The 26,754-nt window shown below is 41.3% G+C and overlaps 2 protein-coding genes across 2 annotated transcripts in view; one reads left to right on the top strand and one right to left on the bottom strand.

Annotated features, from left to right (window-relative positions):
• The window catches only part of SPMIP3 (sperm microtubule inner protein 3), a 38,430-nt gene extending 20,303 nt beyond the window's left edge, over nt 1–18,127 (top strand). Inside the window, 3 exon segments of the mRNA XM_007463242.1 lie at nt 18,013–18,031; nt 18,033–18,092; nt 18,094–18,127. Of these exon segments, the coding sequence (XP_007463304.1) occupies nt 18,013–18,031; nt 18,033–18,092; nt 18,094–18,127 (113 nt within the window).
• Nucleotides 18,128–21,122: 2,995 nt separating this feature from the next.
• ADSS2 (adenylosuccinate synthase 2) overlaps nt 21,123–26,754 on the bottom strand; it is a 40,685-nt gene continuing 35,053 nt past the window's right edge. The window contains exons 12-13 of the mRNA XM_007463241.1: nt 23,685–23,834; nt 21,123–22,266 (exon numbers count right to left, since the gene is read on the bottom strand). Coding sequence (XP_007463303.1) covers nt 22,214–22,266; nt 23,685–23,834 — 203 coding nt within the window. The 3' untranslated portion in view covers nt 21,123–22,213. The remainder of the gene's footprint in view (nt 22,267–23,684; nt 23,835–26,754) is intronic.

The raw sequence follows: 26,754 nt of genomic DNA, 5'->3' as shown, positions 1-26,754 counted from the left end.
ATTCTAAATTCCCTATGTAGTATTTCTCCATGCTGCAGCCTGTGTGAGAGTACTGAGGGGCCAAGGCCCCCCACAGATATGACCCTGAGGGGTACACATGGACATGACCTGAAACATTACCTGTATTTCTGTAGTCACTAACACTTTGGATTTTAGTCACAGAATGGATTCCTTTGTTGACAGACTTTCTAAACGAGTAAACCCCAATATTTCTGAGGCTCTGACAGTGTGGCAGGCATATATTTTGTCCTTCTAACAGCTCTCTGAGGTAAATGCTATTATTTCTTGGTCACTGTAAACAGTGACCAAGTTGCAGAGACAGTTCATTAACTAGCCCCAAATCACAGTACCTAGGAGAAGCAGAATTCAGCCCCAGGCCAAGCTCTGTGCTGGACCTTTAAGCTATATTGCCTCTGTCACAGCTGAGAATCACTTGTACTACTATTTAATCAACAGTTTTCTTTAAAGCGAGCCACTTTTTATCTTAAAATTAAAAATAAGAAAACTAGTAGAAGGATGGTGGGGAGGAATGGGAAGAATCTGCCCTCCTTCTTGTCTCTCTTGAGAAAAGAGCTGCAGCCTGGATGGGATGCCAGAGCAGGGCTGGGACTCAGGTCCTAAGGGGACAGCAAATGACAGCAATCGGAAAGAGAGGGAACCCAGCAGGAACAGGCAGATCTTGAGGAGTTGAGCCAGGCATAGGGGTGGTAATGGATGAAGCTGGGATTGGGGCCAGAGAGTGACTGGAGGAGTGTGGGATAAGGGTAAACCTGGCTTCTGGGGGGTGAGAGAAAGTTGGAGCCTGAGAAGAGAGTGAGCTGAGGGAATGGGGAGGAGGGTGAGGGCTGAGATTAAGTCATTTGGAGGAGGGTGGTAGGAGTTAGGGTCCCGCAGGCAGGGGACCTTAGGTGGGTTATGTTGTTGGGGTTTTTTCACATCTTTATTGGAGTATAATTGCTTTACAGTGTTGTGTTAGTTTCTGCTGTATAACAAAGTGAATCAGCTCTACGTATACATATATCCCCATATCCCCTCCCCCTTGTAGGAAGGTCATGTTAAAGGGAGCCAGCCGTGGGGTGGGGGGCACTGCCGGGACTGAGAGCTTGGAAAGAAGGGGTGGTCCGGAAGTGTTAGTGGGGCTCCTGTCCCGAAGCAGTTTCTTGAGACTGAGTGTGAAATCTGTTTCCTTTGTATGAGGGACCCTAGGTGGCCTCTAGTTTCCAAAGTGATAGTAAACACTTCTTTACAATTCCTCTGCTATGCGGAAGTCTTGTTAGGCAGACACAAAAGGTTTCTCCCTTGCTTATTTTAGAAGACAATTCCTAATTCTTTCCAAACCTATAGGACAAGGTTTACGTCTAGCAAAGCAAATACCTGGGCTAGGTGCCATGGGAGGAGGTAAAAGTCCAGACTATGAGCTCAGCATCAGGGAGCTCACAAGCTAATTGAGAAGATGAGGCAACAGTCAACATATCAGAGAGTGATTAAGCACCAAGTAGAGCAGCAGGGGTTGAAAGATGAGGTCACTGGGGCCTAGAACATCCAGGAAAGCAGCATGCACTAATGGGACTCGGTCTTGACAGATAAGATGTGCATGGGAAAGAAGAAACAGGGCGACATACCAGAGGCAGCAGATGAGAAGAAGTTTGGGAGGTTTGTGAGGTCTGGGAGAGCAGTGGGGAATCCAGCTATGAGGACCTGGCTGACTGGGCAAGAGTGGGAACCCAGCAGGACCAGGCAGATCTTGAGGAGTTGAGCCAGGCATAGGGGTGGTAATGGATGAAGCTGGAAAGGTGGTAATGGAGGAAGTGGAAAGGAAAATGTGGACAGTCAGAGGAGCTGCAGGAGTCTGGAAAGTTGAATTTGGACAATCAGAGCCATTGTAGGATCAGAGTCCAGGGAGCGACCCAGTCAGCTTCAGAGGATGTTAGTCTGTCAGGCTGCTTAGCATGGGTGGGAGAAGACACAACTGGCAGGTGAGAAGAGCAGCTGGGAGGCCATGGCAGAACCACGAGATGGAGTAGTGAGAGGCAGTGAACAGAATCCAGGCCTTGGAGGGCTACAGGCCTGGCAGATTCTAGCTGCGTGGTGTTGGGCAAGACACTTGACTTTTCTGAACCTTTTTGTGTCTGTAAAATAGAGACTCAAGTCTACGTTTTAGGATACTTGTTAGAATTGAAAATATCTGTCATGTGCCCCAAACTGTGCTAGGTGATTTACTCACACATGTGTCACACTCAGGGTTGCAGTGAGTTGTATTGCCCCCATGAAGTAGGTATTGTTATTAACCTCATTTAGCAGAAGAGGAAACGGAGGCTTAGAGACTTAGAATACCTACTCAAGCAAGCAACTGGTAAGTCATCAGTCTAGGTCATGTCTGGAGATGTCACACTCCCAGACCTGGCTCTTAAAGTGAACTGAGGAAGTTTCACGGGAAATGGAAAGAAAACTCATATGGCAAAGCATCAGGAGAGAGAAATGACAGTACTGGTAGAGAATTCACAGGAGAGAAATTAAAGCTAATTGCACAGCCTCCCACTTCTACTGCCAGATTGTTGGTGCCTCTGATAGAAATAATGGTTTTAGGCAGAAGTGTCAAGGTGGGATCTGTAGACAATTGAAAATATGGTGCTGGAAAGTGTAGGCTAGGCAACACGAGAAGACAGAATTGGCTAGTGCCCTACTTAGTGAGGTTTGAAGCCTGACTAATTCAAGAGAAAATTTATGTTGAAGTATTCATTGCTCCATTCATTGACTCATTGGTTGTGTGTATGTTAGTTATCTATTGTGCAGAAACAAATCATTCCAAAACTTAGTGACTTAAAACATCAATGATGATGCTTTTTAACTCTCATGGTTTTGGTGGGTTAGGATTTGAGAGCTGCTCAGGTGGGCGGCTCTGGCTTAGAGTCTTTCTCAAGGTAACATTCAGTGTCAGTGAGCGCTTCATCCTCTGAAGGCTCAGCTGGGGCTACAGCACCCACCCTCAAGGTGGCTCACTCACATAGTTGTCAGGTATGACTACTCACAGGGCTGTCACATGCTGGTTGGGGACTGAGGCCTCAATGCCTTTCCAGGTGGGCCTTTCCAGGCTGAGCATCCTGATGGCATGGCAGTTAGCTTCCCCTAGAATGAGTAATCTGAGATAAAGTTGGGAACTGCAATGCCTTTTATGGCTTAGGTTCAAAAGTCACACAACACTCAGCCCTGAAGCAGTGTGGGAGGAAAAGACCCAAGGCACGGATACCAGGGGGTGAGAATCATTGGGGTCCATCTTGGAAGCTGGCAATCATAAGATGATTCAGTCATTGATTGAGCACCCAGTACAAACTAAACACTGGGCTGTCTGCTGGGGGTACAGTGACTGGGATAGACAAGACATCTGCTTTCATGGAGCTGACATTCTGGTGGGGAAGATGGAGCAAAACCAAGTACTTTTTTTTTTTCAATTTTAGATTGTAGTAGTGCTATAAGGGAAGTAAACAGAGTGATGACTGTAGCCAGGGGAGGTTACTTTTAATAGTGCAGTCAGGGAAAACTCTTATGCAGTTTTTGCTGAGCCCTGGAAAATAAGAAAAAAATCATGTAAAGAGCATTTCAGGAAAAAGGAATAGTAAGTGCTGAAGCCTGAAAGCTGGAAAGGGCTTGGCATGTTTGAGGAACAGAAAGGAGGCCAGTGTAGTTTGGTGGGTAGTCAGTGAGGATGAGAGTGGTAAGATGTTTGGATTCTATTCCAAGAACAATGGAAAGACTTGGAATAATTTTGAACAGAGGAGTGGCATAACATTTGTATTTTAAAAAGATCAGTCTGCCTGCCATTGAGATACTGTTTGGAGAGGAACAAGAGGGAAAGCTTGCAGACCAATGAGGAAACTGTTTAGTAGTTGAGACCAGAGGTGATGGTGGTTCAGACCAGCAAGGAAGATGAAAAGGGACAAATGCATTCCAGAGATATTTTGGAGCTTACATCAGTTGAACTCACTGATAGATTTGATGTCAAGCACATTTTCATTCATTCATACATATTCCTTCAGTAACTAATTTGAGAGCCTAACTATATGCCAGTCAGTGTGCAAGGTTTCATCAACACCATGTGAAGCAGAAATAGACACAAAGTTTCTACATTCAAGGAGTTTCGGTGGGGAACCAGCATAGAAATAAGCATAAAATTTCACCTGTCATAAATCCTATGAAGCAGAATTTATGTGGTGCTATAGGAGCATATAACAGGTCAGAGAAATGAGAAGTTGAGAGCTGAAAGATGAGCTAAAAGTTAACTAGCCAAGGAACAGGGGAAGAGCTTCACAGAGAGTGCAGCATATGCAAAGGCACTGAGGTAAGAGCATGACATGTTTGAAGAACTAAAAAAAAAAAATGAGTGTGGGCGCTTCCCTGGTGGTGCAGTGGTTGAGAGTCCGCCTGCCGATGCAGGGGACACGGGTTTGTGCCCTGGTCCAGGAAGATCCCACATGCCGCGGAGCAGCTAGGCCCGTGAGCCACGGCTGCTGAGCCTGCACATCCAGAGCCTGTGCTCCGCAACGGGAGAGGCCACAACACTGAGAGTCCCGCGTACTGCAAAAAAAAAAAAAAAAATGAGTTTGTTGGAGGCCAGAAGTCAAGAAGGATATGGCTAAAGAGATGGCAAGGTCAGAACAAGGAGGGCTTTACAGGCCATTTTCAGGTTTGGGGCTTCTAGCCTGAGATTAATGGGAAACGTTTGAAAAGTTTTAAAGAGGGTGGAGGTGACACGATTAAAATTGCATTTTAAAAAGATGACTCCAACTGTGAGGAAGAAAAAGGGGGCGGGATGGGGAGTAGAGTAGGGCAAAGGTTGAATACAAAGGGTCAGGAGGCAATTGCAGGGGTTAGGCTGACGGTTTTTAACCTCAGCTACATCACTTTTAAAAATCCAGATGCCCAGGATATACCCAATACCAATTAAGTCAGAATCTCCTGGTGGGAGGGAGAAGGTCCCAGGCATCAATAATTTATAAAACTTCCAGATAATCCCATTGTGTAGCCACGTTAGGAACCAGTGCTGTAGGCAACTGATGACGGGAGGCAGTGATACCGACCAGGGTTCTTGGCCTTCTCCAATCAGTAGAAATTGACTAGAGGCCAGACAAGAAATTCAGGCAAGGCTTTATTGGGGCTCCTGTGCTGGCCGGCCACAGGAGGGACCAAAAACAAGTAACACATTCCCTTGCTGGTTCCCCAGCGGGGTGCGCGAGCTAGTTCCTTATATGGGGTGAGGGTAGGGGTGTGTCCAGGGGGGCTGGAGGCGTGGCTTAGGTGTTTTTCCCACCCCTTTGGTGGTGGTGTGTGCAGGGGGCATGTGCCCCCTGTTTATACCTTGCTTTTGCTCTCGGCTCTTCAGAAGTGGCAGTTGGATTTTTTTTGGTCTCTTTGTATCTTGGTGTCCATAATTTGCCCCAACTGTGCCTGCACGCAGTTATTTTTAGTCCCTTATAGTCCCTTTGTATTTTGTTGCTTGAGGAGAAGTTCGTTCAGGTGCAAGCACTGCAGCAAAGGGTCCCGGGTTCCAGCCTGTCTCACTTCCCCCTGAGAGACTCTACACACTTATTCTTTTTTTTTTTAATAAATTTATTTATTTTATTTATTTATTTTTGGCTGCACTGGGTCTTCGTCGCTGGGCGCGGACTTTCTCTAGCTGCAGCGAGCAGGGGCTACTCTTCACGGCAGTGGACGGGCTTCTCATCGTGGTGGATTCTCTTGTTGCGGAGCACGGGCTCTAGGCGGGAGACTCAGCAGTTGTGGCTCATGGGATCTAGAGTGCGGGCTCAGTAGTTGTGGCTCACGGGCTTAGTTGCTTTGTGGCATGTGGGATCTTCCCTGACCAGGGCTCAAACCCATGTCTCCTGCATTGGCAGGCAGATTCTTAACGACTGCGCCACCAGCGAGGCCCTACACCTTTATTCTTAAGGGGTAAGGGGCCGAAGTTCTCTTCTGAAATGTCTTCCTGCTGGACAGGGGCCGCAGACCCTAGCCTACCCTAGAGGTGTATGAGACCTTCGCTGACTGTCAAAGGACCTGTAGGGACCTGGGCCACTCTCTGCTGGAATGGTTTGAATTCCTTGAGCCATCATGATACTTACTTCAAACTGTTGGAGCCTAGAAGACACAAATTTAACCAAAAGGTTAAACAAACCAGGGCTAAAAAGGAGAACAACAATAGCCATTAAAGGGTTTAGAAAGGAAAGGAACCAGGTTAACTTTGGGAGGGTTTCCTTAACTGTTGACCACACAGGGGAGGCTATGTCATCCCTGCCAAGAAGCCATTCTGTTTGGGTGTATACTTTGTTAACCTCAGGGTTAAAGTTTAACATGTTGCTCTATTTTTAGAATGGAAGTTCTGGACCTGTTGGTCCCAGGTCTCCTTCTTGAATCAAAAATTCTTAGTCACAGGTTTACAACAGCAGGGAAGACAACAGAGTAGTAGATCAAATATAGCATAAATCAGTATGACTGAAAAGAAAAGGGTTATGAGAAAGTGAAAACCTCCTGCCAGAAAGTTTTTTATACCCTGTGGAATCCAAGAGAAGAAACTAGATAATAAGCAGTTTTCAATTTCCGCGCCCATATTGAATAGCAAGAATTGGTGATTAATTGTCTGCTGAATCCAGGTGGCTTGTTGTCTAATTTTCTCAATGTTGGTTTCTACCTGGGAAGAGGTGTTGACCTATGTGCAAAACAAGAAGTATTGGCAATTGCACATACCCCTCTTTGTTCTGCCAATAGATGATCGAGGGCCAATCAGTTGTCAAGTACCACCTTGGGCAGGGACTCTAGATCCCTCCCCAGATGGAAAGAATCATGGAGTCCTTTAATAATTTTCCACTGCTCAGAAAGGGATATGAGCAGTTTTTCACGTATGTGCCACCAGCCATCTGTTCTCTTACTTCTCCCTTTGTCTCGTGCCCTGGTCTCCTTAGAAGTTGAGTATCTAGGTATAACGTTAGAGGGGGTAAGGGATGGGATTAAAGCCATTTCTGTTCTGGGCATCAGGGCTGTTTCTATGCCTCCCAATCTGCCCTGTTGTTCCCTTGGGTAATTTGAAATTTTTCCTTTTGGTGCCCTCAGCAGTGAATGACTGCTACTAGTTTTGGTTTTGAGCTGTAGATTCTATGAGATGTAAAATCTCAGCTCCATATTTCACAGGGGAGTTTTTTGCATTTAAAAGTCCTCTTCTTTCCAGATAGCTGCCTAGACATGTAAAACAAGGAAGGCATATTTTGAGTCTGTATATATGTTTATAATTTTTCCTTCCCCTAAAGGTTAAGGATCAAGTTAGTTCTATTACCTCAGCCCTCTGGGCTGAGGTGTTAGGTGGCAAAGGTTTTGCTTCTGTAATGCTATAAGCACTCACAATAGCATACCCTGTCCTACTGACTCCATCTTTAATGAAACTACTGCCATCAGTAAATCATGCTTTCTCAGGGTTTTCTATGGCCTGGATTGTTAGATCAGGCCTACAGGCATAAACCAGGTCAAGGGTCTTAAGGCAGGAATGTGTTAGTTCTGGGCTTTCTGCAGGCATCAGTGTAGCTGGGTTGAGGGTGTGGCAGCTTTTGAGAGTTAGCTCTGGGGAGTCAGGGAGTAAAGCCTGGTACTTAGCAAGGTGGCCTCCAGTTAGCCAATGGTGGCCTTTAATCTCCAAAATCCCTTGTACTTGATGATGTACTACTTGCAGCGGCTGTCCAAAGGTAAGCTTGCTAGTTTCTTCCACTAATAAAGCAGTGGCAGCTACCACTCAGAGGCAGGCAGGCCAACCTCGGGCCACGGAATCTAGTTGTTTGGAAACATAGCCTCTATCTAGGCTGAGGGGCTTCTCCTAGCTCTTGTACAAGGAGCCCCCAGAGCTGTCCCCTGCTTTTCAGCTATGCACAAGGTAAATGGCTTTTTTAAATTAGGGAGACCCAGAGCAGGATCTCTGGTGAGGGCCTGTTAGATATTATTAAAAGCCTTTTCTTGTTTCCCCCGTCCAAAGTAATGGGTCTGTATCTGGGCCTTTAGTGGCTTCATACAGAGGCTTAGCCATTAGTCCAAATCCTGGAATCCAAATTCTGCAAAATCCTGCCATGCCTAAGGGAGTACAGAGATTTTTTTGTCTTTGCAGCACTTAGGCCTAATATAGCTTGTTTTCTATCTGGAGATAACTGTTTACTTCCAGGGTTTACAATATATCCCAGATATTTAATTTGTTGTTGTTTTGAAATTTGTGCCTTTTTCTGGGATATCCTGTAACCCCAGGCCCCAAGGAAATTAAGGACTTCTATGGTATTCTGATCTGAGGCCTCCATGGTGTGGCTGCATATTAATATATCATCCACATACTGTAGAATAGCCTCTTCTTTTAGGTGTATTTCCCTTAGTTCTTTTCCTAGGGCCTGGGTGAACAACTGTGGACTGTCCCAAAACCCCTGAGGCAATACTGTCCAGATATACTGTTGCATTTGGCCCAAGTGAGGGTTGAAGGCAAACAGAGCCTGTAATGATGGATGAACTGGAATGCAAAAGCAGCTATCCTTGAGGTCAAGCACAGTAAACCATTTGGTATCTCCAGGTTTCTGGACTATATGTTGTAAGGATTGTCTACAAGGGGATGTATAGGGACCACTGTATCATTTACACTGTAAGGTCTTGTACCATTCAATATTTCCCATTTGGCTTAACAACTGGCAGAATAGGGGTTTTGCATGGAGGCTGACAGGGCACTAAGAGGCCATGTTTTAAGAATTTATTTATGAGGGGTTGCAAACCCTTTTTTGCTTCCAATTTTATGTGATACTTTCTCTTGTTAGGATGAGCAACTTCTGGCTTAAGGCTAATTTTTATAGGTTGGGCATTTATAGCCTTCCCAGGGATTCCTTTGTCCCAAACTGCAGGGTTTAGTGCAGAATATGGCTGGGAATTAGACCCCTGTTCTTCCAGCTGATTTGTCTTAGAGTCAAGAAAAGGGGCTGCTTGGGGTCTCCTAATTGTACTGTGGCTCCAAGGGAGGCCAGAAGGTCTCTCCCCTGTAGTGGGGTAGGACACTCAAGCCCAACTGAAAAGCTGTGTGAGATCAAACGCTGTTCACATTGGCAAGTAAGAGGCCCAGTAAAGTAATGAGTGTAAGGCTTTCTGTCAACACCAGTCACTGTACAGCTTTTAGAGGAGAGAAGCCCAGTGTGAGAGATCAGGACAGAGTAAGTGTCTCCCATAACAATTAAAAAATTGATTTTCTTACCTGCCATTTTAAGGACCACCAGGTCTCCTCAAAGGAGATAGACATCTTGTGAAGGGGAGCTGCCAGAACCCCCAGGCCTCCTCAATCATCCAGCATGGCTGTATTGGGAGTGGGAGTCCCCCCTTTACCTTTGGGATCGGGGAAAGTCTCACTTCCAATGACCTGTTTGTTTACAGACTGTGCATGGACCAGGGGGCTTTTTTTTTTTTTTGGCACTTTTGGGCCCAGTGGTCAGTTGACTTACATTTGAAGTGTTCCCCCTTGCAGGATGGATGGTTAAACCTCCTTGGCCCCCTTAGGTTGCCTTGAGGTTACACGGCATGACAGACAGCAACAGCTATCAGTTTAGCATGAGCCCTGGCCTGCCTGTTTTCACCTTGGGTTCTCTCTTCCTCAGTTTGATCTCGATTATTAAGTACCCCAAAGGCCACCTCTAGGAGTTGGGGCATCGGGGTTTGTGGGCCTAATTGTAACTTCTGGAGTTTCCGCCTAATATCAGGAACGTACTGGCTGATAAAATGTTGTCCCAGCAGGTATTGACCCTTGGGAATGGACAGCTCAATATTAGTAAATTTTCTAAAAGCCTCCATAAACCATCCCTGAAAGAGGGCTGGATTTTCTTTTTCTTCTTGGGTCACTCTTTTAAGCTTTTCATAATTAACTGTCTTTTTGATATACTTTCTCATCCCTTCTAATACCCATTGGATCATGTGATTTCTGGCTTCTGTTCCCTCCCAGGAATTATCATTCTAATGGGGCTCCTGATTTGGGAATGCATCTCCTCCCATAACAAAAAGTTCATGTTGGGCCCCGGCAAGCTGGTCAGTGCGCCCCTGGGCTGCTGCCCAAATTCTCTGTTTCTCCTCAGAGAAACAGCAAGTAGATAGGACTATCTGGACATCCTTCCAAGTTAAATCAAAGGCCAGAGTTAGGGCCTGAAACCCTTCAGCAAACTTTGACTAGCGTCTTCAGAAAATCAGCCAGTCTCTGTTTGCATTGGGCTAAGTCAGTTAAAGAGAAGGGCACATGTATTCTGATTGTCCCTTCAGCTTTTGCCACTTCCCTAAGAGAACATATTTTTCCTGATCCTGGGTGCTAGGAAGTTCCACTGTGAGTTACCTCAGAGGGACTAGTCTCTCCTTTCTGGGTTAATGGAGGGTATAAAGGGACATAGGGAGGTGGAGTTTGGGATTTGTCAGAGGGATCTGGAGAAGTAAGTAGGTGGCTCTGGAGAAGCAGTGGAGACTTGGTTTCCCCCCTGAGAACTGGGGAAGATTAGAAGGGGATCATCTAAAAGGTTGGGAGTGTTTTCTGATTCCCCAGGCTTTTGATTACAGGAGCCACATAGAGCGGGGTTTTGGTAAAGGACCATGAAGGCTTGAACACAGGGAACCTCAGTTCATTTTCCCATCTTGCAACAGTAAAGATCCAATTGCAAGATGATATTGTAATTTAGAGACCCATTTTCAGGCCATTTTTATCCATCCCCACAACTTATATAAAGGCCAGGCAGTGTTACAGTAAACTGTAAGTTTTCCCCTTTTTAGCCCATCTAGTTTTTTAAATTTCCAATTTTTAAGAATACACTCCAGAGGTGTTTCTTCCGGCTTAGAAGAGGGTCCTTCCATGTTGAGTAAACTGCAACCAAGAAAGAGCACTCCTAGGTATGAAGTCTGGTGTCCTGTAGACATTTTACCAGGAGGCCTTTATCAGAAGGGGGTTGGAGTGTCTTCCAAATTCCCTTCTTACCTAATGGGATTTTGAGCGTCCTCTACTTTCCCATCAATTCCTAACCAGACATCTCTGGTCGACCCAGTCCCTCATGCAAGGGCTCAGTGCCAGCACATTGCCAGGGCTCTCCTTGAGGGGGATCTGTTATCTATAAAGCTTATGTCTTATAACAAGTTTCCCTAGGTTGGGGTGTATTCCTCAAGAATGAGCTTCTATAAAGCCTAGGATGTGGGCTGCTTGGAAGTGGCCAGCCCAATAGGTAGTCTGTAACAAGGTCTGGGCTGCCAAGGCCTGGAGTGAAGGGGGTCCTAGAGGTGCAAAAAGGAACTCCTGGAAGAATTGGAGTTGGGCGTAATGCAAAATGCCACAGGAGTCAGGACCTGAGGGCCTAGAGGTGGGAGTATTCCCACAGGGGATTTCTGGACATAGAGTAAGGTGAGAGACTAGACAGCAGAAGAACCCGAAACCCTTTCCCCTATCTGTTTGGTGGTTACAATAAAACTGCAGAGAGCCTGATGATTCCATTTGACACAGGCAACAGCGAGTTTGGACAATGTTTCCCATGTAATTTAACATACCAGTTGAACCCAATTAGTTTAAGATCTCTCTTTGGGTTGCTCCAAGGGCCATTGGAAGCACCCCAAAGTTAGCTGGAGGTCAAAAGAACTTGATATTTGGGAAGTCTGTCAAAAATTTCAAAAAGTTTTAAAACAGCCAATCAGATAGAATCATAGGTCACCATGAGAAAATTATTCCTTGAGCTAAGGTGAAAGAAAAGATTGCACAAGTAAATATAGATCACTCAAAGGCACAGAAACTCACACAATCTGTTATCAAAAGCAGCATTCCAGGAAAACTTTGCTCTCTTATGAGAGAGAGAAACCAAATCCAGTCTTGCATCTGCCTACTCTTAATAAAATCCATTTACCTAATTGAATTTAATCCAACCTTAGAAAATCCTGACCACATACAAAATTCTCTTCTCAGTGTTCCTTTTCCACAAACCTTCTGCAAATTTCTGTAGCCATATTTTGTCCCTTATTTTTTCCCATTCAGAAACAACCAGCTCTAGGACAAAATCACCCTTTTTTCCTTTCAACAAAATATATTTCCACTCCTCATACCTTCTTTTCTGAAAACACACATTCTATTTTCTTTAAGCCACCATGAACTGTCTTTTACATTAGTATTCTATAGATTGGTAGAGAACATCTCAAGGTGGCACCAAACATCTTTAGTTTCTCTCTCACAAGAAGACAAAAGTAGGTAAATTTAGACATGTTTAACAATTAATGTTCCAAAAATTTATCTTATCTGAAATGGCTTGGATATTCAATGAATTCTTTTTTTTTTTTTTTTTGTTGAACAAATTACATTTATTTGCAGAGTTCTTGGGATACAGTTTCCAAAGTAGGCCATCTGGGTAAGAGGGCATGAATTGCTTGTAGATCTTGTTACATATGGCCAGATTGCTCTCTACAAAGGCTATCAGTTTATAGTGCCATCATCAACATTTAAGTATACAATTTTCATCATTGCTTATAGCTTAATTTTTGTAATTATTCAAGATGGTATTTTAAAACAAAAACTTTTAGAACAAATTGTATTGTTATCTTTTCTATTAAATCAAATAAAACTAGGGCCACTTATAATTTCCTTTCCTGGTTTCTGAAAATCATTATAAAGAAATACTCATTTTTGTCATCTTTTTTTTCTTGGTCCCATGTTCTTCTCAGTACCTTGTTCAATGAATTCTTAACATTTAACTTAATTTTGTTTCCAGTTACCAAAATTTGGAGAGACTATTTTAGATGGACATTACCAAAACATAATTATTCCTATAGAGTTTAACAAAAAGCTCTTATCTCAGTTACATTTACTTAAAAGTTTAATCATATCGGGTTATTTTCCCTGTTGACAAATTTCATAACAGAAACAATATGCATTTATTGACTTTCAATAGCCCTATAGGCACAATGAAAGTATTGTACTTAATGCTGTGTCTCTAAAGACAGGTCTGTATTAATTAAAACCACAAGCTTAAGCTAGCTCTAATACCAAATATTAATTCAATATTAAATATTTCCCAGATCACACGAACCTGAAATGTATTCTAGTGAGCTACTTTTATATTTCTGAGAATGTATATAAGCATTCAATTTCTTTTAAGCAAATTAAATACAGCTCATTTACAAGTTAATTTTTACATAAAGACAGAACCAGAGATCTCACAGTTTTTCTGCTTGAATTTAAAATGCCTCTTTTTTTTTTTTTTTTTTTTTTTTTTTTTTCTCAGTCTGGAGAACTACAGATGGATCAGGTAGTTCCTGAGAGCCCAGGCAGAATAGTTACATTGCAAAGGCAGAAGAGAGATGCAAGCTCCTCTCCTTTTTTTTTTCTCTTTAAAATCCCACTAAGGGGCTTCCCTGGTGGTGCAGTGGTTGAGAGTCCACCTGCTGATGCGGGGGACACGGGTTCGTGCCCCGGTCCAGGAGGATCCCACATGCCACGGAGCGGCTGGGCCCATGAGCCATGGCTGCTGAGCCTGTGCATCCGGAGTCTGTGCTCCACAACGGGAAAGGCCACGGGGAAAAAAAAAAAAAAAAAAAAAAAAAAAATCCCACTAAGTAACCCAAGGCTGGAGTCTCAGGCCATGTGGCCAGTTTGTATTTCGAGGTTTAAGTGCTCCACCGTGCCCACAATGTCGGCAGAGACTTGCAGGAACAGTTGGACAGACAAAACTACATAAAACAAAGATACCAATGACAAAAACCTAAAGACACAAACAAGAAGTTTTCAGGATAAAGGGGACGGGAGTGCAGGTGTAAGGATCAAGGGAGAGGTAAAGGGAGGAGGGACAGAAAAGACTGAAAATGAGAAAGAGGCAGCAGGAAAATAAAGGCAAGAATACTGGGACAATAGGACTTGCAGCCACTACATGATATGAGGTTTAAACCTCTATCACTCTCATAAATTCCCATCAGGGAGAGCCTGCTGGACCAGGATCTGCATGGTGTGAGGAGAGCCTCTCCCACCTCTCTGCTTGTCACCTGACAAGGCGAGTCACTGCCAGCCAGAGGGAGCATGGTGTCACAATCTGAGAGGAGTGATGCTGTAGCTGCCCGATGTCCACTCTCTCGGAAGGATAGGACAGAGAACTAGGAGAGGACAGAGAGAGGAGAAATAGGGAGATATTAGGAGAGGGAAGAGGACAAGGGGGACGGGAAAGCATTGTCTGAATGAAGGTCCTGAGACCCCCAGTGTCCAGGAAGGCAGACTTACCAAACGTAGTGATGCTGAAACACAAGGTTCAGGCAGCCGCTTGTCACCCATGGGGTAGCTGAAGTCAGTGGTCTCGGAGGTGCCCAGGTCCTCTCCCCAACAGGGTACAACTGCCCCATGCTGGGTGCCACTAAGTCCGATACCGACCAGCGTTCTTGGCCTTCCCCAATCAACAGAAATTGACTAGAGGACAGACAAGAAATTCAGGCAAGGCTTCATTAGGGCTCCTGCAGTGGTTGCAGGAGGGAGCAAAAACAAGTAACAGATTCCCTTGATGGGAATGAACTGTGGGGGTGAACTGGCTCCTTATGTGGGGTGAGGGTAGGTGTGTGTTCAGGGGTCAGGCTAGAGGAGTGGCTTAGGTGTTTTGCCCACCCCTTTGGTGGTGTTATGTGCAGTGGGTATGAGCAGAGCAAAAGCTCCCGACACCATGTTTTTGCTTCTGGCTCCTTGGAAGTGGCAGTTGGGTTTTTTGGTCTTTTGGTTATCTTTTTTTAAATATATATATATATATATATATATATATATATATATATATATCTTTTTTTATATATATATATATATATATATATATATATATATATTTATTTATTTATTTATTTATTTATTTATTTATTTTATTTTATTTTAGGCTGCATTGGGTTTTCGTTGCTGTGAGTGGGCTTTCTCTAGTTATGGTGAGCAAGGGATACTCTTCGTTGTGGTGCACGGGCTTCTCATTGCAGTGGCTTCTCTTGTTGTGGAGCATGGGCTCTAGGTGCATGGGCTTCAGTAGTTGTGGCATGCAGGCTCAGTAGTTGTGGCTTGTAGGCTCTAGAGCGCAGGCGCAGTAGCTGTGGCACACGGGCTTAGTTGCTCCATGGCATGTGGGATCTTCACAGGCCAGGACTCGAACCTGTGTCCTCTGCATTGGCAGGTGGATTCTTAACCACTGCACCACCAGGGAAGTCCCAGTCTTTTTGTCCATAATTTAGCCCAATTGAGCATGCACACAGTTATTTTTAGTCCCTTATAGTTTCTTTGTATTTTGTTGCTGTAGGAGGTTTGTCCAGGTGTAAGCACTGTAGCAAATGGTCCTGGGTCCCCAGCCTGTCTCAGTAGCAGTACAGAGAGTTATATGGATTTGAGAGATACTTAGGTGGCAATTATTTTATAAACAACTATCAGGCAGGCAAAAGGTTGTCTGCAAGAGACCTAACAGAGTTGTTACAAAGCTGAGCACTGATAGAGAAAGGAGCAGAGACTGAATAGAGTTTTTGTTTAATTCAAGAAACTGACTCCTCGAAGGAGTATTTGGGGGAAGGGCTTTTCACAGAATAAGATAAAGTAAATATTACAGTTTATCAAGATGTAAGGTTTTTTTGTTTTTTTTGTTTGTTTGTTCTGTTTTTGCGATACACGGGCCTCTCACTGTTGTGGCCTCTCCTGTTGCGGAGCACAGGCTCCGGACGCGCAGGCTCAGTGGCCATGGCTCACAGGCCCAGCCGCTCCGTGGCATGTGGGATCTTCCTGGACCGGGGCATGAACCCGCATCCCCTGCATCGGCAGGCGGACTCTCAACCACTGCACCACCAGGGAAGCCCAAGGTGTAAGGTTTTTTTTATCTTATCCACTGACCAGTCTTTTTGATCAGATTTTAAGGACAGAGCTTATGTCTAGATTAGCAATGATTTGCATTTCATGTGCAGTTCTTATCTCTTTTGGGAATAGTTGAAGAACAGATTATGTATAGATTATGATAGATCATGGTTATTGCCTAAGAAATTCTTCCTCAGTAAAATTCTTTCTCAGCACACACGGGTTCATTTATTTATTTTGGAAATATTTATTAAGCATTGACTATGTGCAAGACACAGTAGAAGAGATGAAGACTTCGTCCTCAGAGAATTTATAGCCTGGAAGGGTTAGATGGTCCCTCAGATGAAAATTGCCCTTGTTTTATGCACCCTGGTGCCAAATAATTCAAAAACCTTGCTTCCAAAATAAAATATATTCTTTCAGTAGCAGTGTGACCCTTAGACTCTCTGACCTTCAGTTTTCTCATGTGCAAAAAGGATAAAAATAGTATCTACCTAATAGAATTGAGATACCCGTATTTGTGCCTGTACGTAACATTAAGAAACCTCCAAAAATGTTAGCTATTATTATTATTGATCAAGAATAAACATGTGCCATAATATTTGTTTAAAAAAAAAACCCTAATACACTGGAATTACATCTTATAATGTGATTAATTTCTAAAACCAGGGCATAATCATATATAATCAAGGTTATCCTTCAAAATTTCTTAAATTGCTCAAAGTGATAATATCAAGTAACACTAAATCATTAAAGTATTTGGAATACATGGGATTCTTCAGCAAGTTGGTTAAATTTTCTCTGTGGTTCTCAATTCTTCATTTTATTTTTCAGCAATGAATTTCAAAGAAGTCATCACACACAAATCCACATGAACAATAATTTCACTTTGTCAAATGATAAAGAAATCTAAAAAATCATTTCACAGTTCTTTCCATAGTATACCCCACCCACAAATCTGCATATTTCAGGCTTGATAGCATCCACTGTCTGTGGGCATATATACTAAGTGGAATGGCAGGAGAAATCCCCAAAAAAGGTTGCTGTGTGTTCTTAAAACATTTACTGTTGCATTTACCTGGTTAAATGTATATATAATCCAGCTCCATTATATTGATAATTCCCACAACAAAGATCACTAAGACTATTAAGTAGGATTCCTAACACTTCTAAACTTCATTAATATATTTCCCTGGAATACAGTGCAATCCTCAAGAAAGTCAGAGTTACTATTTAATCCAACAGTAAGCTTTGAGAAGTCATATGGCTACTGACTACAGACAGGATTACACTTAATTAAATTTGACTTTTAAAATCTTCCAGAGATGGCATTTCTAGCCATATTCCTTGGGTAAATGAAATGTTATCCGTTCTTAATATCAAGAAATGTTTATTTCTTTAAATGCTGTTGAAGTGCTGTGGAAGGTGGAAAGAACAACGAAAAAATTAGGGACTTTGGGGCCTCATAATCCTGGGTCAAATGTGGTTCCTCCTCTCACGAGTCCTGTCAACTCGGGCAAGTTAATTAATCTCTTTGAGGCAGTGATAATATCAGTGGGCCTCTGAGGATTACTGTGAATATTAGGGTTAATGTAAATAAAATAATTAATACAAGGTATATAACTGTACATGCTAAAGTTTTATTATATCGCTATTATTGAAACATTCTAGTCTTTGGCTCATTAGGTGTAGATGCAGTATTGCAGTATTCAACCCAAGCTCCTTGAACCCTTACCTTTAGATAAGCAGAACTGTTGGTGACTGTAGACAAGGGGTTATAAGACATGAGAGAACTCCAATGGGTATGAATTTAGGGATGAAGTAACAGCTGCAGTTTGATACAAAGATGATACAAAGTGGCCTGTTTATAATGTAGGGCTTAAAGGGTTGCTGAGGGGGGGGGTTGTCTAGAATTAGAATGTAAGTATGCAAATTTATATGATTTATTTCATTTTATTTACACTTTGGAATAATCCAATAATATGCTTCTTAATCAGAGATTGAACCACAGAAATAACCTTCTAAGTCCTCTTTTTCCACATCTTTTAAATATATTCCTTTGTCTTAAATCCTGTAAATTATTTTGTTATTGCACACAATTGTTGTTGAAAGGACAGTGTGTTAAAATTAAGTAGTCTTAAAATAAATCATTAATTTGTTTTACATTCCAGATTGGGACCAGAAATTAGCCAGTTTCATCGAATCCTAGACCACTTAATTCACTGCCAGGGCATTACTGTTGTGAAGAGAGGTGGCTTTGAAAGAAAGGCTTTTAAAGTAAAGTAACCATGGCATTTGAGCAAAATAACATTTGGCATTCTTAAGTGGCTCTTTTAGACTGAAATAATGGTAACAGAACTACTTTTAAGTGTATATCCAGATGGCTACAATCCTAAAATATTTACACGTTGCAAATTCTTTTCAGATTAAGTTGGTCAGCCTAGGGCAGGGAATCAAGATCAGCCTTAAGAAGACTTGTCACCTGTTCTTAATGCCCCACTACCAGACTTGTTGCTGGTGTTGGCAAACCATCTCACATTTAGTCCAGTGATTTTATGTGGGACCAGGTAAGAATATAATTGCCTCCACCCAATAAGTGCACCACTGTTGGAAAAAAAAAAAAGCAGCAGCAGCATCTGAGGATGTAGCTAAGGAGGAAGATTACTGGCATCACAGACCTGGAAGGTGACTTGGATGCAGACCCCCAGATATGACACAGGGCTGTAGTGAGATGTGGGGCTGGTAAAAAGAAAGATTGGTTGAAAGTCTAGATACAGGAGTTAACATCCCTATCCTGATAAGAAGAAGGCCTGACAACTAGGCATCAACTCCCCGGGCAAAATGCTAGAGGTTCTTCTCTAAGAAATGAAATGATCCCAAAGGAAAGAATCCTACATTCTGTTCCCTAGGGACCCCCCAGCATAGTAGTTGGTTCTTTACTCAACACCCCAAAGTGAAGTCTACCAGTTAATAAACTCCCCCCAAGAACACAGAGTTCATATATCTGTGGAGAGTACTGTGGAGAGTGGAGAGTACATATATCTCCACTGTCTTAGTCTTAGTTGTGAACAGCCAACCAAGGATCACCAGAGAGTTGAAAAAATACTACAACATGAAAGACAAAGACCAAAATAAACAAAACAAACAGAAGAAATTATCCCAGAGGAAAGGGAATTCAGGGAACAGAAAAGAACCTAAAACAAGCTAAAAAAAATTGCTTTATCATTTGACAAGAGATGGGTCAAAATAATTAAATCCATAAACATGAAAAAGGAATCTTTCCAAAGCTCTTGGAAATTAAGAATGATTGCTAAAAATGAAAAATTTGACAGGATTTAGAAAAAATTCTGAAATATTCTATAGAGAATCGAAAAGCAAATAAAATGACTTAAAAAAAAAAAGACATAGAGGAACAAATCAGGTCCATCATCTAACTAGTAAGCATTCTAGAGACAGAACAACAACAACAAAAAATTAAGAGTAGAGGGAATTATCAAAGAAACATTTTCACAGAGCTTAAGACCAGAAGCCTCCCAAATGAAAGCTTTGCTTATCTTTCTATTAGTTGTCATGTTCTTATTTGAGGCAGCTCTTTGTGTTTTAGGGATATGCGTTGAAATATTTTTTCCCAAGTTTTACTTTTGTTTTTTCAGTTTTTTGTTTTTGTAATTTAAATTTTGTTCATAGTATTTTTAAAACTTTTAATTTGGTCAGATCTGTTTCAAAGAAAAACAAGTTTCTTGTTTTTCTTTAGAAGGCTCTAAGATTATATATTTTCCTATATTACTTTTATTACTTAAAACTTTTATCATTTAGATTTTTATTCTACTATAAATTTCTATTTTATGTTGAGATTGTTTTGCTATCACTCTTTTTAATGTATTCTTGTCCCAGTGAAACAAAATGCCTATATTAAGTTCCCATATACGTTGCATCTATTTCTGGAATACCTAGTCCACTTCCCTTACGTATCTGTTCTTTCCCATGACAATATCACATACTCTGATTATAGTAGCTTTAGACTGTTTTAATATCCGGTGAGTTAAAAACCTCCTCTCTCAACACATTCCTTTCTCAAAAATATCTTAGGAATTCTTGCACATTCATTTTTTCACCTAAGCTTCAGTATAATTTTGTCCAGTTACAAAGAACACCATGGCAATTCTGACTGGAATGGCATTAAATTCATATACTCATTTGTGAAGGACTGACATCTTCATTCAACTATATTAACCAATTAACCTATAAAACATATATACTAAATAGGTCCTCTCCCCACTGAAATATCTTGTTCTGTCATTCATTTCCCTTCTACGAAGTTTCACGATTCAGAGTTTTGTTTTCAGTGGTTGTTCCGTGCTCTCATTATGTCTCCTGAAGCATATGTATACATTTTGGCCTATAGCCCTCTTCTTTCATACAAAACATGGTTTGGTTGTTTGGCATCACCTTCCTCCCAGTTTTTCTTGCCAACCTCATTAGCCTCAGCAGCCTCACCAGCCCCTCACTTATTTTGTTCAGTTGCTCAAACTTTCCAAATTATTTCCAGCCTCTGGGTCTTTGCATATGGACTACTTTGTACTTCGGCCACTTATCCTTTTGGACTGTTTAAATGCTATTTCTACTGAAGGCCTTCTCTGACCTTTTCCAAATTTAGGTTAGGTTCTCCTTCACAGCACTCTGGTTCTTTTCCATCCTGGCATATGTGTGTTCAGCATGCTGTCCTAACTACAATAAACTTTAGAAAGACTGTGTACTTGTCACCCACATACCTAATACCTGGCATATATACTTGCTCAACAAAGATTATTTTACTACAGTTGTCTATGATTTTAAAGACTGAACTGTATCTGAAGAACAGATCCTCTCAACCAGTTTAATCAGCAAACAGCTCACTTTTAAAGAGAAACAGGAGAATCACTCAAAATGGTCAAAAATATGTCAATGTGTATCAACATCAATAGGAAGGTTACACTGTTTTGGTACAAAAATAAGACCACTCCTGACTTGAAGAGAGGGTTCTTTACATTTGCTACTGGACCATTACTAAAAATGTGTGTCAACAATGCAATGCTTATAGCCAAGATAATGGACTTTAAAAACTAATTATTAATAAAAATATATCTAGTGAAGATAAAAGATATTTAGATCCTTTCAAAGATTGTTTTTGATCTCTCCTCACCTTACCCCCACAGACTATAAAGATAAAACTCTTTCTTACATATACTAGTCGTGTTACTATTACTTCTCTTATCAGAACAAAAATACAATACACAAAACATACTAGAAATAGTTTGTTCTTTTTAATCAGCTATTGATGGTATAATAAAATAAATTTAAGTGGCACCTAATTTAAACATTTAAAATAGTTCATTGAAGGATAATCTACAACACAATATGTTAAGCCAAATAGTCAAAATAACACCTCTTTTTTTTTTTTCAAGGAGAAATAAAGGCATGATCAACATTATGACCAACAATTTGGGTTCATTTGGACACTTATAGATGACTCTGTAGGCATATTGGCAGGCACGATGCTGAAATACAATCCACTTGACTTATAAATAATGGTAAGATTAAAAAAAGAAAGCTATACATTTCAGAATTCTCTGAAATTAAAGAAAAATATCCACCAAATAGCGCAACAGATCTTTTAATGACTAATTTTTTTTTAACATTACAATTGCTGTTTTAGGGAACACTTTTTCTCTTTGAACATTTAACTAAATGTTCAATGCATTAAATAATTTACAGAGAGAAATAAGTTTTGTGTTCTGCACAAATTAAAGGACCCATGAATATAACCCCCTCCCACCACCAAAGCTCAAATTTGCAATGGTCTCAGCAGAAAATAAACAGTTCACAATTTAAACAGAATTGATAGCATTACAAACGTTTACAGGACTCCTCTCTTATTTTTTTTGAACGACGAAGATTACAATGACAGAACTGAATGATCAGAATGTAAAAATATTTGTGCAAAACTGCATTAATTGTTCTTACCATTCAATAGAGGTAAAACCTATGAACACACAATAACAATAATGAAGAAAAACTACATTGAAAGTAATTCTGTTAGATTTCAAACAACATTGATCATAGTATTACTAAACATTAAAAGAAAATGTGGCAACATGAGCAGCAGAAGCAACAAATGATTCGGCAATTATGCCACAGCTGAGGAAGCTGACGCTGGAAAATGCCGAAGTGCATCTCCACACCAGCCATCCATCTTACAAGACTGGAAACAACTGTAGGGCTTAAAACTCACTTCAGTGTCTTTATTCTTAAAATTTGTAGATCATAAATGAAATATTTAACAAAGTCCTTTCCCCCCCTCTCAAGGAGTGTTTCTTGCATCACTGGAAATCCTTAAAAGAGTTGAATCATAGACTCTCTGGATTTACCTACACCAATCCATTTAACTGGGAGAGGAAAAAAAAAATGGTATAAGAATAGTATTAATTCATTTATAATGTCCAATCTTTGAGATTAAAAGATCCCACACTTTTCTCAATGGCACCATTTAACTTTTCCCCACTGTGTCTTTTGCTATGTTTTTTTCTCTATTAGCAGATTATGCCAATTTCTAAACAGAATGTGCAGTCAACATTCAGCACAGGGTAGTTTGCCTTACCATTTCCTGTTTTCATTGCACAATATTTACAACTATTCAATTCCTAATGATTAGTATAGTAAAATACTGGCCCAAACCACCAGAGACCTAAAGAACCTAAAGGTTCTTTAATCAGAGACCTAACTTGATTAAAGAACCTTTCATCAAGTTCCTAATTAACTAGAAAAGATAAGCATCTTTGATAAATGGATGATACTAAGAGGACACTGAAGTACCACTCTAACTTTCATATCTCACAAAAAGTAGAAATATCTGGAAAAGAATACTGTTTTCACTTGCACAGCCTGAGAACTTGGCTACACCGTACCAGTCTAGAGGAATCTCTAATTGTCTGCACCACATGGGTAAACCTTTATGGCATTTTACAGATGTCATTGCTAAATTCATTGTTGTTTATATTTCAAAAGATGTTGACTAAGTGCAGTGAGCAAACATGCTTACAAGATTTGATCTCAAGCTGGGAAACACAGTTAGCAATACGGAAAAACAAGATTCATGTTTGGAGATGAACCACAAATATAACGAACAATACAAAATCAGATTAAGTGCATAACAGATTTTATACAGAGGATACTTCCCACTCACTTCACTTTTTGTCTCTGAAATCTCTAACAGTGCAAAAAAAAAAAGGAAAAAGGAAAAAAGCAATGTTTTAAAAGAAAGATTTCACATAATGAGTCATAGCCATAACTTGGTTATGCCTAACTCCTTGGCCAGCTTACATTTGTTTTTTAATAAAGAGTTTTATTCTTTATTCTTATATTTTTTAAAATTGGATTTCCTATTTTCTGTACCTATTATTTCCTAATATCTGGTCAAGAAACTCCCCCAACTCTCAAGGGTGGCTTAACCCGAAATGAAAAATTACAAAAACCATTTTTGGTGGTGGTAAAGACACAAAGGATTTGTTATTAAGAGGGAGAAAGGAATAAGAATCAGTGTCAGAGGGTAAAAAGCAGACTAACAGAGAATTAAAAGCAGGGTCAAAAAGGGCGAGAGGTAATCTCTTATCTTCAGGCACATGAAGGATTAGAGAAAGATGATTATATTTACTCTAGGGAATAAAATTATTTTATATTTTCCTGGGCATTTGTGCAAATCGTGAGCACTCTATAAAGTAATAATCTGTTTTTTATCCTATTTCAAAAGTAGACAGTTAAGTCAAAAGTAGAAAAAGATAGTTCTTCATAAAATATTTATATTTACCTGGAATTTGAAGCTCATCTTCAATAAATCGAACATAATTTTGTGCATTAATAGGTAGTTCTTTAAAAGCCCTTGCATTTGATATGTCTGTGTTCCATCCTGGGAGAGTCTTATATTGAACTTCAACTTTATTTAAGACTTCTTGGTTTGCTGAAAGTTAAAGGAATAAGTATATTTGTCCATGGTGTACACTGCCTATTGTCAGACAACTTTTTGATATATCATAGGTTCACAGTCTCTTATACTTAGAGCCAGATACGCTTTGGAATTTAGAATTTTTTTCAGAATTTAGAAAGGTAAAACAGTACACCATCTAGTATTTTATAATCAAACATATTTCTGCAGCAACAGGATTATTCACTCTAAGTGGGTAGATTATTAGTTCTAATAACATCAGTTCAAGTCAGGTTTTGCCATCAAATAGTTTTGGTGCCAAATTCACAACTTTCAATTTTTAGAGCTTTTTAGATTTCCACACTATGGATTAGGGATTGTGGATCTGTATAATGGCAGCAATCTCACAGAAAGAAGGTTTGCATATTTGCCCTCACCTGGGAAATCTATTGTTTTTGCGAATGTATACACAGGCTTTGCTGGAAATTTTCTTCATTATCTCACCTAACCAGTTTCTCTGTATTCCCTAATAGAAACCGAAAGGGTGCTAAAACAAGAACAGTTTCTTTGACGAGAGACAGTATGGTGGATGCTATGGTACACCGTCCAGATTTCCCTCTTCAGGATTCAGACACTCATTCCCCAGCTATGGGAGTACTGCCTGCTGAGAACTCACAGTTCAGAATCTTCCCAGCTGTCTCCCTGGAGCAGCCCATATCCAGTGACTTGTCAGTGTGGGGATACAAAGGACCTGACTACTTACCTTAATTAGGGACCACTGTGAAAAACTATTCTAGCCCCAGAGCTCCCCTATGGGATCAGCTAAGGGCTTTTCATGGAACTTCTCTGCAGTTCAACTTCTCCGTCTGCCTAATCCCGCTTCTTCTCTCACTCCCTTACACATTGCTCAGAGCACTCGCAAACAAACTACCTACATGTACATCTTTATATCAGAGAGTCTGTTTCCCAGGGAACCGAAAGTAAGACAGTTGGTGCCAGGAGTGGTATAAGGAAGAAGGCTGTAAAATGGGACCTTGAAGCTGGATCACTGGCTAGCTGGCTGGCAAGGAGGATCGCCAGTGGCAGAAGAGTATGGATCATCTCGGGCATGTTATAGTAGGGCAACTGTTAAAACTTTCATGGGAGGTGAACTGGGATGCCACGGGAGGAAGTAAAGCACTCGCAATACCTGAAGCACTGAGAAATGTGCACGATGGAACAACGGAATTCAACGGCTCTAGATGAATGCCATTCATGAACTGGAGAAAGACAATGAAAGATTACTGAAAACACCTAGAGGAGAATCTCATCTCCTATAGCAGAGAGCAGGAAAAGCTGAGGATCAGGCTTAGGACTCAGTCATACAGACAGCAGAGCTCCAGAGAAAGCTGAATTCTCAAATCCAGCAAATCTGCTATGACAAGGCCAGATCCTGTTTGAGAAAAAAGTGGGACCCTGAGACTTTGGATGAGACATCCGGGCTGAACCCCCAGATTCGCCGATGGCCTGCAGAATGGCCTACTACTTTCTGTTGAAGACGAAGGCTTCCCTTTGCTTGAGGATGATGCAGAAGCCTCTGCCTTGCAAGGCAGCTTGTGGCCCTGTCAGGGCCTACCTCTATCTCCCCTCCTGACCAGCAAACAATATCTAGGGTCAAGGTACAACGTAATTTGGCCAAGGATGCATGGGGCCTGCTAAAGGAGGAGACGGACTACATTCTGAAGGATCTGCAGGACTGAGCCAAGATTTACCAGTAGGAGCCAAAGAAGTATGTATGGAATTGGATCCTCAAGGTACTGGATCAAGGGGTCCTGCGAGTGGTGGGATAAAAAGTTCAGTAAGAGAGTATATTGATATGGAAGTTCTCTCCTATGATCCATGATACAAACGTGATGAAAACATACTGCTAGGAATGTTCTTGGACGCTTAGAGAAAGTGATGAACCACACTAGGTCAGAACTGTTTGTGATAGATGATAGAAGAAGGAATCAAAAGACTCAGTGGGGCTTCTCCTTCCAGCCATGATGGAGTACATGGTTCTAGACTAACTTTTCCAGCATAAATAACTGTAAAACTGGACAAAATATACGACAACTCTTTCCAGGCAGTGGTCAATAAGCAGCACAAACTGTGGTTTCCGAGAGAAAGAAAACTCGTAAGCAATTCCCGAAACTACTCAACTCTCTGTCTAGGGACAATTTCCTGATCAATGAAAGTCAGGACCCTGGAGTCAGTAGAGAATGGTGGTCCCACTGACCTGAGAAGGCAGACATCAGATTTCAGGGAAGCTGAAGTAGCTAGAATCCTCAAGCTTAAGCGTCAGACAGGAGGGAGCTATACAGACAGAGAGGGTACCTCCCCCAGAAGTCTGTGTGAAAGTCCTGTGGCTAAAGTTCAACCATACATGCAAAGAATGGGACCGTGGGAGGCTTACCAGATAGCAGTTGTCACATAGTTGAGTGGGACAAAGATTCTAGAGGTCAAGCAGTGCTGGTAAAAGGGGAGGAACAGGGTACACTGGAGCTCCAGCACTGCCAGATTGGAGAGATCTCTTTATACCTTGTTAACTCTCCTGGCATCCAGCTGAGACAACAGAAAGGCTGTTCATTAAAAGTAAAAACCATACTTTAGATTGAAATCTACCACAGACTCCCCCCTCAACATCCCAACAAAGCCTAAAACCAAGCTCTGCCAAGATCCACAGAGGAGACAATTTGGAGACTGTATCACACTAGGTTAGAGAGATTTGGGAAACACCTTGGGCTCTCCACATAACTATACTAACAAAGCATAAAACCAAGCTATACAAGGTTCAGGATGATCAGCCAGTAATTCAGCTGTCCCCTGAAACAAGAACCAATACTCTTCAGAGTAACACAACAGAATCCAAGTCTCTACAACACATTACACACAATGTCCAATATTCAACCCAAAGTCATTAGACACAGAAACAGTG

The sequence above is a fragment of the Lipotes vexillifer genome, unplaced genomic scaffold (assembly GCF_000442215.2).
Source record: "Lipotes vexillifer unplaced genomic scaffold, Lipotes_vexillifer_v1.1 scaffold1326, whole genome shotgun sequence".
Lineage (NCBI taxonomy): Eukaryota > Metazoa > Chordata > Mammalia > Artiodactyla > Lipotidae > Lipotes > Lipotes vexillifer.
The sequence above is the reverse complement of the archived record's forward strand: the minus strand, read 5'-3'. Positions and strand labels throughout refer to the sequence as shown.